At 47.5% G+C, this 13347-nt stretch overlaps 1 protein-coding gene across 1 annotated transcript in view; it reads left to right on the top strand.

Annotated features, from left to right (window-relative positions):
* The window catches only part of LOC135920427 (uncharacterized), a 53120-nt gene that overhangs the window by 9985 nt on the left and 29788 nt on the right, over positions 1–13347 (top strand). The window contains exon 4 of the mRNA XM_065454697.2: positions 12181–12319. Coding sequence (XP_065310769.2) covers positions 12189–12319 — 131 coding nt within the window. The 5' untranslated portion in view covers positions 12181–12188. The remainder of the gene's footprint in view (positions 1–12180; positions 12320–13347) is intronic.

The raw sequence follows: 13347 nt of genomic DNA, 5'->3' as shown, positions 1-13347 counted from the left end.
CAGGCAGGGATGTGCCCGAAAAAGACAAAGAAGCAAATCATAAATTGAGGACGGCACCGTCCTGTTTCACATATCCCTTCCATGCACATGAATTTTGCATGCGACTATGCAAATACTTGCACAATGAACCAAGTACCTGAAACCAAAGCTTTTTTCGTTCTGAAGTGGTTAAGATGCGTTAAAGTAAGAAAAATTGTTGCACTTCACAGAATCGTTGTCTCAAAACAAGTACATATATATCTGGGAAGAATAATACATCGTCTCACTGTGCACTCTAGCTTAAGTGCAGGAATTTACCATGTGCAAAAATGCTTTTATTTTAATTTGCCTTATAAAAATTATGTCTGCAGAAGCCATGACACTAAGGGGCTTTTGCTTAACACTATATGTTAAGCATCCGCCAATTGACGAACAAGTGTTATACTCAGATGCTCTCAGTTCCTTGCATTCAACGCACCTCTACCTCCACTAGCATATTGGTTGGCAAGTAGATTGAGTCACCCGTACCTTCCAGAAGCTATCACATGCCTATTTCACAGGAGGAGAAACCACAATTTCACCTTTTTAAAATAATTTTCAATTCCGAGTCATTCTCCGGCTTCTAAGACTGCGTGCACCACGGTGTACACAGTTAAAGGCCTTAATCGCTCCTTGTTTTCGCTTTGGGAGGCACGAGCGAATCTAATGAACGGGTTTCGTGTGCATGCAAGCAAACGATAATGACTTCTTAAACATGCGATTCTCTTACCTAGTGCATCCCCTTTCTCGAACATAAAAGGAAGGCATAGTTCTAAAATTAGATGTTAAAAATAAGTAAAAGGGAAGACAAGAAAATCTGTCTACTTCATGTCAGCATTTAAAATACAGAATCGCAGTGGTTTGTATTTGCACCCTTGCATTCACGTGCTGTTAAATGTAAGCTATTAAAGCTGTTAAATGTATGTAAGCACTTAACCAACCATGAGCTGTTGCTTTTTATCGTGAACACAGGCACCGTGCTCATTGCAAGTATGTATCATGTATGTCACTAAGCAAATATGCAATTTCATTGTACCACTATATTTTTATCAAATGAATATATCTGTTGAGAGACAAGGCAAAAAGCACTCACTTCTCACAAAACTAATCAGCTTTTTTTAAACACATTTCTATCTTTTCAATTACACTTGCTTCCGTGTGTTTGTCTCCAGAGAGCCTACGATTACATTTCTTCGTAATGCGATCTTTGAGCGCAGCTGCCGCGTTATTTCAGCAACTGGCAACGGCATACAGAACGCGCAGTGCCGAATGGATGCGATTTTGCGTTTCGGATTGGGCAGCACACACCGCGATCCTCCGCTATCGACCCGGCGCTCCGGCGATGCGCCATCGCGCCACCTCACCGTCGCCATCGGTCACCGTCACAAAGAGGGGGGAGGGAGATCAGCAATGAATATTTGATGTTTCTTCTCATGTGTTATGAGGAAACGGGTGGAGATCTGCAGGGGTATTCAGTAGAGGTCACACACTCATTCACTCACAGAATGTGGCCGCACAAGGTTGGGTTGGGAAGTAGAAGTAAGGAGACGAAACGCTATAACTTTCTTTCGAGCAACTGCAATGGCTCTGCGCCAGGTAAGGGTAGGTATAGGGCAAGAGTGGAGGTGGGAGAAGGACAGCCAGGTGCAAGTGCTGCCAGAAGCGACAAATGCTACTGAGAAACGCGCGCCGCAAACGGAGAAGCGAGAGACAAGGCTGAAAGTTGCACAACCACGCGACGCGCAGACGGAAGAACGGAGAGCCGTGGACCACGCGCGAGGCGTCAAGAGGTGCCCGCCGCCGGCACCGCGGCAGTGCCGCAAGAGCGGGAGAAGGCGCGGCGAGGGCGGAGTGGACGGTAGCGGCGAGAGTCACCGCAATGGCGCTGCGCGGAGGAAAGGGAAAGGGGACGCTCATAACATCCATTCATCCATCCATCCATCCGGTGAGAGGATAGGCGAGAACACATGATCCGGCTTTGGAGGACAAGGGAAGAACAAGATTCGCTTTCACTTTGTTCTCGTTTGGCTCATCACCCAATTGTACCTGCTCAGCAGACGTATAAGAGGCAATCCTGATTTACCCCCCACCAATGGGTGAAGCAATAGACAACTCTTGTCGCCACTGTTGGCATGCCTGGTAACTCACTTTTAGAGCGCAGCTCTTAGGGCCGATGTACGCTCGAGCCGCCCATCGCCGCAAGCCGCACCGCACGCGTGCGGTCGCGTGAAAGATTGCACGTATCAAACACTTGTGCACAAATTTCGGTTTACAATGTGTAAGGTATACACTGTGCACACAGTGTAAATGGTAATTTGTGCACAAGTGCTGGATACGTGCAATTTTTCGCGCGACCGCAAGCGTGCGGTGCGGCTTGCGGCGATGGGCGGCTCGAGCGTAAATCGGCCCTTAGGCACCCATTCCTACGGCGAGTGTTGGTGTAGGTGGCGTAACCGAGCGAATGAGCGCAGTGAAAGATGAAAGAGGGAACATGGAGCGGGAGATGAAAGACGCCAGCTGCGAGCGGCGGCGACCGATGAGAGCAGCCTCTTCAGTTGCGTGCGCCAGTGAATCTGGTGACATGCGGACCCCCTCAACCGCTCAATGCGCACTGGTGTTTGGTGTACCATTCGTTTCGTACTATCGTCTGCTTGCGTCAGCTCTCCCTCGCGCGTGTGTGGTTGCTTGGTTCGGTCTCGTCCGCACTTGTTTCGAATGTCATGGTTTGCGATTGTTTTGTGATCTGATTGTATGAGGAAGCAAATTGTGCAGTACTTTTTGGAGCACACGGGGCAGCAACGATTACGTTAGAATGTTCGATTAGTCACGCATAAAAGCCGACGCGCTTGATCTGCAGATCAGACTTTCTACGATTGCTGACGTTGCTACAAGTCACTCTCATATTACTAGACTCTGTATACCGCGAAATGAAATCACGCATAGAGCTTCGTTCAAATTTTGCATTAAGATGAATCGTATTAATCGGCGAATTTTTCACGCAATTACAGACACTACAGAGCGCTTCTTGCAGCATACGCTACAGCGGCACCCGGAATTGCAGGGCAGGCGGCGGAAAACTGCGCATTCGTGTTGTGTGACCCCACAATTTTCGCTGCAGACATTACAATCTCGCTCTTTTGCTCGCTTCTTCTTTCATACTCTTCAGACGGTGCCCAAGCGCGCAGCTTGATAAACGGGATCACACCGTTTTCCCTTTTTGCAGGCATAGTGCCGCAATTTTATGCGTTGCATATTGCAATCACTCAGTTCAGCCCTTAAGCGCGGCCGGGCAGCCACCACTTAAGCACATGACGTGACGTCACGACACCCGGAGGAAAAGCTGGGCCCCAACTCGCGCGGTCGCGCGCGGCCGCAGCCACCACCTGACTCCCACTCCTCCCGCTAGGGGCGCTGCGCCGGCGCGTAACGTCACGGAGGAAAAGCTGGGCCCCAACTCGCGCGGTCGCGCGCGGCCGCAGCCACCACCTGACTCCCGCTCCTCCCGCTAGGGGCGCTGCGCCGGCGCGTGACGTTTGGATCTCGGTTTGGATTTTGTGGCGGATGGACGTGCTTTTCGGGGCTCCGTGGCGACGACAAAATCATAAGTTTTTGTGCATGCTTTGAGCTTGCTTCTGTTTTTATTTGCTGGTTTTTTGCATTTAAATAGTAATTGAAGGTTTTTCCGTTTCTTTCCTTTTTTTATTTGTCTCGTATTTCGGGTGCGCGGGTGTGCTTCATGTACGTTTGTTTTGCAGGATGATTAGAGCGTCTTTCGTGCCACGTGTTCCAACATGTGCAGCCTAGTGGGACGTTGAGTGTTTGTAGTCTTTAAGTAGTAGCTTGGAAGTGGCAAGAGAAATAGCTATTAGTGGTTTTACTGTGCGTGTTTGGTAGAAAAGTGAGAGCGTGACCGCGTGGTTGAGCGCGTCATACCTTTGGTCTCCGCGATATTGATTGTTTTTTGAAACAGTGGTGACAGTTGCTTTGCGGCATTTTGAGGATTTGGATCCTGTGCGTATCGTTTTTTTTTAGAAGGCACGTGCTCTGCATTGATATAGTATTATAGTATTTGCAAAAAGCCGTGCAATACATGGCGCGAAAGCCGATAAAGCATGCAGTACGGGGGGCGACCCTCAAGGCAGATGAGGAGACGGGTGAGAATGGAGAGGGCGTCGAATCAACCGGCACACAAAGGGATGTCGATACTAGGATGCAGAAAATGGAGAGTTTCCAGGAAGAGCTTCTCAAACAGGTGAAAGAGCTCAAAAATGAGCTAAACACGGAGCGTGAGGCAGGGAAGGTAGTTGAAAAGAGACTGGAAGCAGCCGAGGAAAAGCTGAACAGGTCCGCCATTGTGACTGAGAAAGTGCGTGACAATGGAACGCAGACCCCCAACGCGACAGGCGCGGGAGGGTCAGAGAAATACGTGGAACGCAGGCAGGGTGATGATGGGTTAGCTGGAAAGAGCAGCACCTACCTTGAGGCCGCTTGAGGTGGTCAATTGAGGTGGTCAATTATTTATTAAAAATTGGCCAAATCGAAAATTTTCAGAAAACGACACTATCAAGTTTAAGAATCCGTGACTCAACAATGAAAAATAATATCACAATTCTGTGAATTGCACCTGATATTACATCTACAGCGGACAAAATAGATATGTTACACATCAATCTCAAAAAAATATAGTATTGTGGAAATACGGCTTGTGCAGAACCCTTGTACACAACGTAACCAATTCACGTAAGATACAAATTGACATAGAAACTTGTCCGCTTTGACTATTATAATAGATGCCGTTTACAGAACCACAATGAATAAAGGGAAAATGAGACATCCACCTGTTCGCAGCAATTGCTACAAAGGAAACCCATACGGGTTCCTCGAAAGAAAAGCCTCATAGTTGAAGAAAAATTCGTCCTGGTCCGGGACTCGATCCCGGGACCACCGCCTTTCCGGGGCAGCCGCTCTACCATCTGAGCTAACCAGGCGGCTAGCAGATGGCAGGGGGAAGTCGAATTTGTCGACAACACGAAGCAAAGGCAAGAGTGGGTCGCCTCGCATTGGGCGCTCACGGGAAGGCTACAAATGAAGCTGTGCAGGGTGATATGGGCTGGACTAGTTTTGAAGTGAGGGAAGCTCGCAGTAAAATTGAGTAGGAAGAACGGCTGAGGAATATGGAAGAAAGTAAATTGGCTGGGAGAGTGTTCAGGTATCTGTACAGGAAAAACATTGATTCACAGTGGAGGAAAAGAACTAGGAAGCTTACCAGCAAGTATGCGGCCTGTAGGGTGGACAACACAACAACAAAGGTCAAGCGGAAAGTCAGAGAAGCTGAATTAATCTCATGGGTGGCGGCAATGGAAAAGAAACCTGCCATGAGTAACTACTTAAGAGGAAAAAAACGAAATCAGGAAAGAAACAATTTATGATAACTCAAAGGGAAGCTCATTACTTTTCGAAGCGAGATCAGGATGCCTTAGAACACGCACCTATAAAGCGAGATATAAGGAGGAAGAAGAAGCATGTGCTTGCTGTGGTAAAGCTAGGAAAACTACGGAGCATGTTTTATTAGAATGTGAAGACGTCTACCGAGTGGTCGATTTAGGCACCACTGGCCTCCTTGAAGCCCTTGGGTTCAGAGGGAGCAGTGGTAAAGCAAACACGTCCGCAATAGACATTAGTAAGAGGTGACTGGAGGATTGGTGGAAGAAAAGTAGGGAAACGACAAAAGACGGAGACTTACAAAAGCACAGTTCACAATAGGGGATCAGAAAATTTGGGCGTGGTAGTTCATAGTGTTTTTTTGTCTTTTTTGATTGTTTAACCCAGGTAGAATATTAGGCAGGATAGTAGCAAGAGCTTGGTGGTGCAACCCACCGCCCCGTTCCAAAGGAGACGCTCATAACATCCATCCATCCATCCACGTCACGGAGGAAAAGCTGGGCCCCAACTGGCGCGGTCGCGCGCGGCCGCATATTGCGGAACGCATTCTTGGCTTAACCAAGCTAAGCCTGGCCATTTTTACATGATGAAATGAGTGAAAAGAACGGGCCCTTTTTATAGTGTATGCAACGGCTTTGTGCAAAATTTTGTGCCGCTCGGTAAAGTAAACCAGATATGCTTTGAAGCTCTTGATTACGCAGTTCATTGCACAGGACGTAATGGACAGAAACACTATCCATTTTGCGTTCACATAGCCACTAACGTATCTCTTATTTTCGCCAAATGTAACTTTTTTTTGAAGTAATGTTCCCTCGGGACAGCGGCAAGCATAGCCTAAAAAATTCACATAACATTCCCGGGACCATATATAGGAAATTTTTATTAAACGTTCTATGCAACCCACAAGTATTTGACATCGCACACTAATTTGGCAGAGTATTTTTCTACATGTTTGCTTGATCTTGCTTGCCCCAGAGCTGCAGGGTTAATTCCTCGCCACTCCTAAAATGGATTCCAGACGCTCCAGAGTGCTTGCATAAGTAGTTTATTTCAAAGAGCCTCAATAAACTCGCACACTTAGAGCTTTCTTTCTTTCTTTCTTTCTTTATTGATTCATTTAAGACAATGAACAGATTGTCTTAGGGGACATGGCTAAAGGCTAAAAGCGATATGCAAGCTTTGCTTGCACATCGCTCATTGAATGCCATTTGTGTTCACGAAACCGAAACAAGGTGCCTTATTTGATCCACTAAGGACGACGTCGTGTGATGTGTAGAAGTAACGAAAGAACGAGTGTTAGAGAATTATTTGTAATGCTAATAATTAAAGGATTAAGGTTACAATATTTTGATAAGTTGCCTTTAGGATGCCCTTTTCCTGATAAATATAAGAATTGTGTGACGCAGAGTTCTTTTCACGCATTCGGAAACATAGCTTAGAACGGCATCATATTTGGTAGTACTTTTCTGATACATTTTTTTGAAAAAGTCAATTATAACCACAAGCATTTGCATTCTAACAAAGACTTTTTGTTGTAGCATGCATTTTTTTTTAATAAGTTTCAACCTGATGGCACATGTAGTTATGAAATGACGGCGGAATAAATTCTGCGCTGATGATGATGAAACAACCTTTATTGAAAACGGTGTCAGATGAGTTTATCTCCCCTCCCTTACATGGCGGCTAGGAGCCCCTGTATCCTATAGCGGCATCTTCGGCTTGCTTGATGAGTTGGGCTTCGCTGCGAGAGCTGAGGAGAGCAGTCTCCCACTGCTCCGCCTTCGTAAATGTGTTGTTTCGCCCCTGCATTATGTTGGGGCAATCCAAGAATATGTGTCGGAGGTCCGCCCGCTGATTAATGTTTACATCTATCAGAATACAGTTCCGGGTAACAATGATTCTAAGCGATTGGCTTTGGGAAGGCCTTTGAAGTAAGCGCCATGCTATCGCCTGCTGTTTAGTTAAGGAGGAGTGTGGTGGGGTTAATACTGCCTCCCTGATCTGCAGTGTTTAGTGATTTACTTATATTTGACCATGCGGTTTCCCTCCGCACTCGAGCCTCGCGTTGTTCCTACCTCTGCTTGGCTCGGGAACTCTCGAGATAGAGTGTGTGCATTTTCGTTGCCCGGAAGGGACGAGTAGGCGGGCGTCCATATGACGTGAACGTCACGCTCCCCGCGAATGTTAGTCCTGATCCTTAGTGTTTCTTTCGAGACTAAGTTTGCATCGCGGTTTTACAGTCACTGATTACGACGCTGACCGTTGTCGAGTCGACCGCTATGGCCGGTTCCTCAGCGATTTCCGAATTTCCTGTTTTAGTGTTGCCGCTGGTAAGCTGACGGCCCGCTTGATTTGAGGCGACGACTGCCTTGTGTCATCCGTCTGCATATTCCACCGCGTCTACATAGACCACGTCCACGTTGTTCTAAAACGTCTTGTGTAGGGCTTTCGCTCATGCATTCTTCCGCTCTCGGTGATGCTCAGGATGCATGTTTCTGGGTAACGAGGGCACGATGATGCGCTCTCTGGTTTCTTATGGGAAGCCGTATTTATCCCTGCTTTGCCCAGAGAAAGAGATACCGAGCTTTTGCAGGACGTTTCTTCCCTTGTTGATTTGCGCGAGTCTGTCGTATTGTGTTACTGTATGGGCGTCAACGAGTTCGTCAAGCGTGTTGTACATTCCTAACAATTTCAACTTCTCGTGAGACGTGGCGATCGGTAGGCCGAGGGCTTGTTTATATTGTCACGTGGTAGTGACGTATAAAGAACACAGTTGTAATACTGCGAAAGACGAAAGCAACTTTTATTGGGCGAACCTGTGCCCACAAAAACAGGCTGCACTTAAAGAACGGCGACAACGGCGAACACAGTCGGTGATCGTCAAAATCTGATCAGCGGGTCAAGAGCGTCAAGCGCGTTAGCTTTTATACATCACTCGTCGAATGTTCTAGAGTAATCGCTTAGATCCGCGTGACTTCCGCCAAATTCTACAATATTCGCGTCGGGCATACCTGCGATCAGATTAAACAAGGTTCGATCACAGACAGCGGATTGAGCCATCGATAACCTTCCAGAATATTCCAATACATGCAGGCGCGTCCTGCGCTGTGCGATAACATTTGTTCGGCGGGGAAACATGGTCACCCGATAAAGATAAACAAGTAGACGTGTCAATATGCCTTTTGGATGATGCAGTCTATCTAGTTGTGGCAAATTCTGAGCTCTCTGCAAAACAAACTTGATTTGCCGACAGACTTCAAAGGGATCTGGTACCCGTCCATGCGTAATTTATTGCAAACGCCGCAACTAAGCCATATATTTTTATTTTTGCCTAACAATAAGGCGTAACCTGCTCTTTCCTCTCACGAAGTAGAAGCAAGTCGCTTCGTCTAGATTACAGAGGACGCCAGAGAAACAAACTGCACACCTGGTATGGTCCATGAAAGTATGGAAAAACTAGGGTCTGACAACTATTTTTATTACTCCTATTTAAAACTGGAACACGAAAGATTCCCCGCACACTGCACTTAACATGATCAAACTAGAAATTGATATTTTGTGAACCTGTCTTAGTAATTTGGAAAATACCGACAATAGCGGCCGTATGACATTCGGGAACGCTTGAATAAGTTAGCTTTTACAAAAGCTATCATGAGTGTATAAAGATCAAATATGTATTATTCATCGCAGACGACATTCTCCCTACTTCAATGAAATATAACTATTGTCCTGCGCGCAGTTGACCAAGGAGACCATGGGAACAACTACCAGCATTGTATAAATTATGAATTTTGGGAGGTGATCAACGTTCGGTAATTCTTTTCAAAACGCATAATTTCCCCAAATAGTTCACACTTTTCGTACATGCCGTCTAAGAAGTGACCCCTATTTTCTCAAAATATGAAATCGCGGCAATTCACAGTAAGGAGAAAACTTTTGAAGCGCGCCCTAAGACTGTTGTATATGGGCCAAAAAGGAAGGTTTAACAATTTTAATGTAATCCATATTTGACATAGACTTTTCAAAGTTGACCTGCCTATTGCCATTAAAAATCCCCACAGCGCCTCAGTATAGCAATTTCGCGAGTAACCAGCGCCAATATTTAGTTGAGGTCGTAAAGACTAAAAGGAAAGGAAAAGGAAAAGAGACTAAAGGGGAAAAAAAGCGCGAACAGAGTGCGATAGCTTAAGAAGGAGTGACACAGTATTTGCTACCAACATGAGAATGTCCTATGCGGTGACGGGTCCATCGAAGCGCATGGAAAGCCACTGACTGACTGAATAAACTTTATTGAAACCAGCAAGAGATGGTGGCTGGGCCTAGGCCTCCCACGTGGGGACGTCGAGGTGTTGCCTCTTCGCCGCCTCGCAGGCCTGCTGGGTCGCCCAGAGTTGCTCGTCAAGGTTGGGGCTACGCAGGGCAGCGTGCCATCTCGACGAGAGGGTCGTGGGGTTAGTGTCGGGGTATTGGTGTGTACAGTCCCAAAGCATGTGTGGAAGTGTGGCTGGCTGTGTCTTGCAGATATGGCACGTGGGATTGGGGTAAATGTCTGGGTAGATCTTGTTATAAAGTTGTAACGAGGGGTAAGTATTGGTTTGTAGCAGGCGGAAAGTTGTAGCCTGCGCTCGGGATAGTTTGTTGTGTGGGCCGGGGAAGGTTCTACGCCCTAAGTAGAAGGACTTCACAAGATCATTGTAGCGTGTCAGGCGATCCCTACCGGTGGGGGCAGCCTCCCCTTCTCCCGCGCGGTTAACTAGGCCTCGCGCTAGGGAGTGGATAACCTCGTTGAGGTTGGGGAGGTGCGGGTGGACGGTGCCTACATGAGCCGGGAACCAGACGAGTGTAACCTGATGGTCGGTTGAGTGGGGCGCTTGTTGCAAGATGCGCAAGTCTTGGTGTGAAATACGGCCGTTGATATAGTTGATAACGGCGGAGCGGGAGTCAGAGACGATGGTATGGTATCTTGATTTTGGCGAGGGCCATGCCATTCGCTCCGTTCGCCTCTATGAGCAAGCCGAGCACACGGATATTGGTCACGAGGGGTATGGGGCTGCCATCCGAGAGATGAAGCGCAATGTCTTCGTAATGGCGTTTAGCGGTGCAGTATTTTGGACGGCGGCCACGGAGAGTAGGCCTGTAGAGGAGGAGTTCGGACTTCGCAGGGGAGCAGCGAAGCCCCGTGCCTTGGATATAGGTCTCGACTGTTTCAATGGCGGATTGTAGTGCCGTTTCTATTTCGCCATCACTGCCTTTGTGGGCCCAGATGGTTATATCATCAGCGTATATGGTGTGGGTGACACCGTCCACTTGCTGCAACTCCTTGGCAAGACCGATCATGACAAGATTAAAAAGCATTGAAGAGATAACGGAGCCCTGGGGGGTTCCCGCGCTGCCCAAAGTTTGGGCGTCGGAGCGGAGATCCCCCACCGAAAGGAAGGCCGTGCGATTAGAGAGAAAGTCTCTGACGTAATTGTAAGCTCACGCACCGATATTAAGGCGTGAGATGCGGTCAAGAATGGTGGAATGCGCTATGCTGTCAAATGCTTTTTCGAGGTCGAGGCCGAGTATAGCTTTAGTAGTACGTGTTCTATCTTCTAGTATATGGTGCTTAAGTTGTAGCATGACGTCTTGGGTCGACAGGTGGGCCCGGAAGCCAATGACAGAGGGAGGATACGCTGCAGTGTCTTCCAGATGGGTATTAATTCGCGTGAGGAAGGCATGCTCCATAACCTTTCCCACACATGAGGTTAGTGAGATGGGGCGAAGATGATCGCGGCTAGAAGGTTTGCCAGGTTTGGGAATAAGGATGACCATTGCTGTTTTCCAGGCCGGCGGAATGGCACCATTACGCCAGCAGTCATTGATATAATCTGTCAGGTGGGTGATGGAGGCATCATCCAGATTACGGAGGGCTTTGTTAGTGACCCCATCAGGCCCAGGGGCAGAACGGCTGTTTAATTTATGCAGGGCGGCTTGGATCTCAGCGACACTAAAGTCTTCGTCCAGTGGGGGGTTGGGGGCCCCGGTGTAGGAGCCGTGAGATTGCACTGGGCCCACTGGGAGATACTTGTTGGTGAGGTAGTCTAAGACTTCGGCACGGCCCTGTTTCTTCCTTTCTGTATAGAGAAGTTTAGTGAGGCGATCTTGTTGGGAAGAGCGGGATGGAAAGCCACGGAGAAAAATAAACAGGAAGCTTAACAAGTACCGCGGGCCTTCGCAAATTCTGTCAATCATCATTCAGCTGTACCCCATAGTAGGAATACTTTGTTTTGACATAGCTAAAAAGTTCGTCAACTGCTTGGTTACTGTTTATATTTTTGTGCTAGCTACCGCTGCAATTGCATGGAATTTAACTTGAAAGGGTCATCCTTTTCTGTTTCAAGATATGTAAGTTGCGAATATTTGAGTGACTACCTACTGCGCAGGAGCTTCACCATCGTTCAATCTTGGCGCTATACATCTGTCGTTTGAGAACCCCGGCACATCGCTGTAAGGACAGGCCGACAGATTTCAAACTTCATTAAAAGAATAGATAGGCTGTGATGGCGCTGATCATGCTACACACCAAAGTGTGTGTGGACTAACACGTAGTAAGTATAGTGTAATATATTGGTGCTTGGTGGAGCGTATTGAAATAAATAGCCGAAAATGCCGCACGAGTTGCAAGATCGTGCTAAGCCGCTGAAATGAAATCCTCCCTTGACGATGCCACGTTTGCAGTACACTGGATGACGGTCGCTGAGGGTCACCATCCGCGGTCATCGGTGGCCGTGAACTTCGATGGCCGTGAGCTCTACTACGCTGGGCGCGCCGACCGAGGGGATGCTTGGACGCCATGCCTCGTGCACCAGAAAGATAGGTCAGCACTATGGTCGCTGCTTACAATGCCAAATGAGAACGCACTCCGTAGATTTCTGGGAGTGGTGTGAATGAAACTCATGCTGTCAGTCGATGTCGAAACAAGAGGGACTTGCACGAACGTAGTGATTTGAATAGATCAACAGTGAGCGGGCAAAGAAATCCACAGCTCAGAGCCAGAGTTTCGACATGAGGAACTTTGGGCCAAGAGCAGGCTGCCTTTACGAAAAGAAGTCATTTTGGCGAAACATGTGTTCCGGCCTGCAGGTTGCTTTTTTCGCACACTGTTAGCCAATCTCGGGTACATGGTGACACACGCCGAGAACAACCGACATCTGCTAAGCACGCTGCACTCCTAATCAGTGTCTTTAATTATGGACCAGAGTAGAGGCGTTTATACGGATATTTATGCCCCACTTCATGGTAAATAATTTTAATTGTGCGCTGTCCGCAAGAAGAGAATGATGTCACCTTGATGAGGACAAAATTAAATAAAAACATTTGAATAAGTGACCACCACCGATCCTGGGATCGTCGGCCGCAGCAGTTGATGCTCTTAGCGACGGCACCACGTCAAACTCGACAATGCGTTAGCCCGATCAGGAGGAACGACTTATGGGCATCCGTTATGGGCCGTGTTCGAGACAGTTTCATGACAACAATGAGGCGACACGATAGGCATGCTGTTGTCCGAGAAGTATAGTGCAGCCACAATTGCCATAGTCAATTTGACTTAAAGCGTTGGCGTGAGGAACCATTCTACAAGCAACTCCTGAAAGGCGAGGTTTGCGATGTTGTTGTCTATAACTTCTCGACATCACTGTAAACATCCGTGCGTGAACAGTGGAGCCTGTTGCATAAAGGGTGCTTGGAAAGTGTAGCTACCGATGTTTACCTAGATTTACGCAAACTTTTAAAAATATCTCGAATAGTACTGCCTGCAGTCTTCAACACAAGCAGCGGTGAGCACTCTGCTTGGTCATCCTAAAGGGACGATAAAGAGTTTAGCCACCAGTTCAAACTGATAAA

The sequence above is a fragment of the Dermacentor albipictus genome, chromosome 2 (assembly GCF_038994185.2).
Source record: "Dermacentor albipictus isolate Rhodes 1998 colony chromosome 2, USDA_Dalb.pri_finalv2, whole genome shotgun sequence".
In the NCBI taxonomy this organism is placed as follows: domain Eukaryota; kingdom Metazoa; phylum Arthropoda; class Arachnida; order Ixodida; family Ixodidae; genus Dermacentor; species Dermacentor albipictus.
This window is presented reverse-complemented; position numbering and strand designations above follow the sequence as displayed.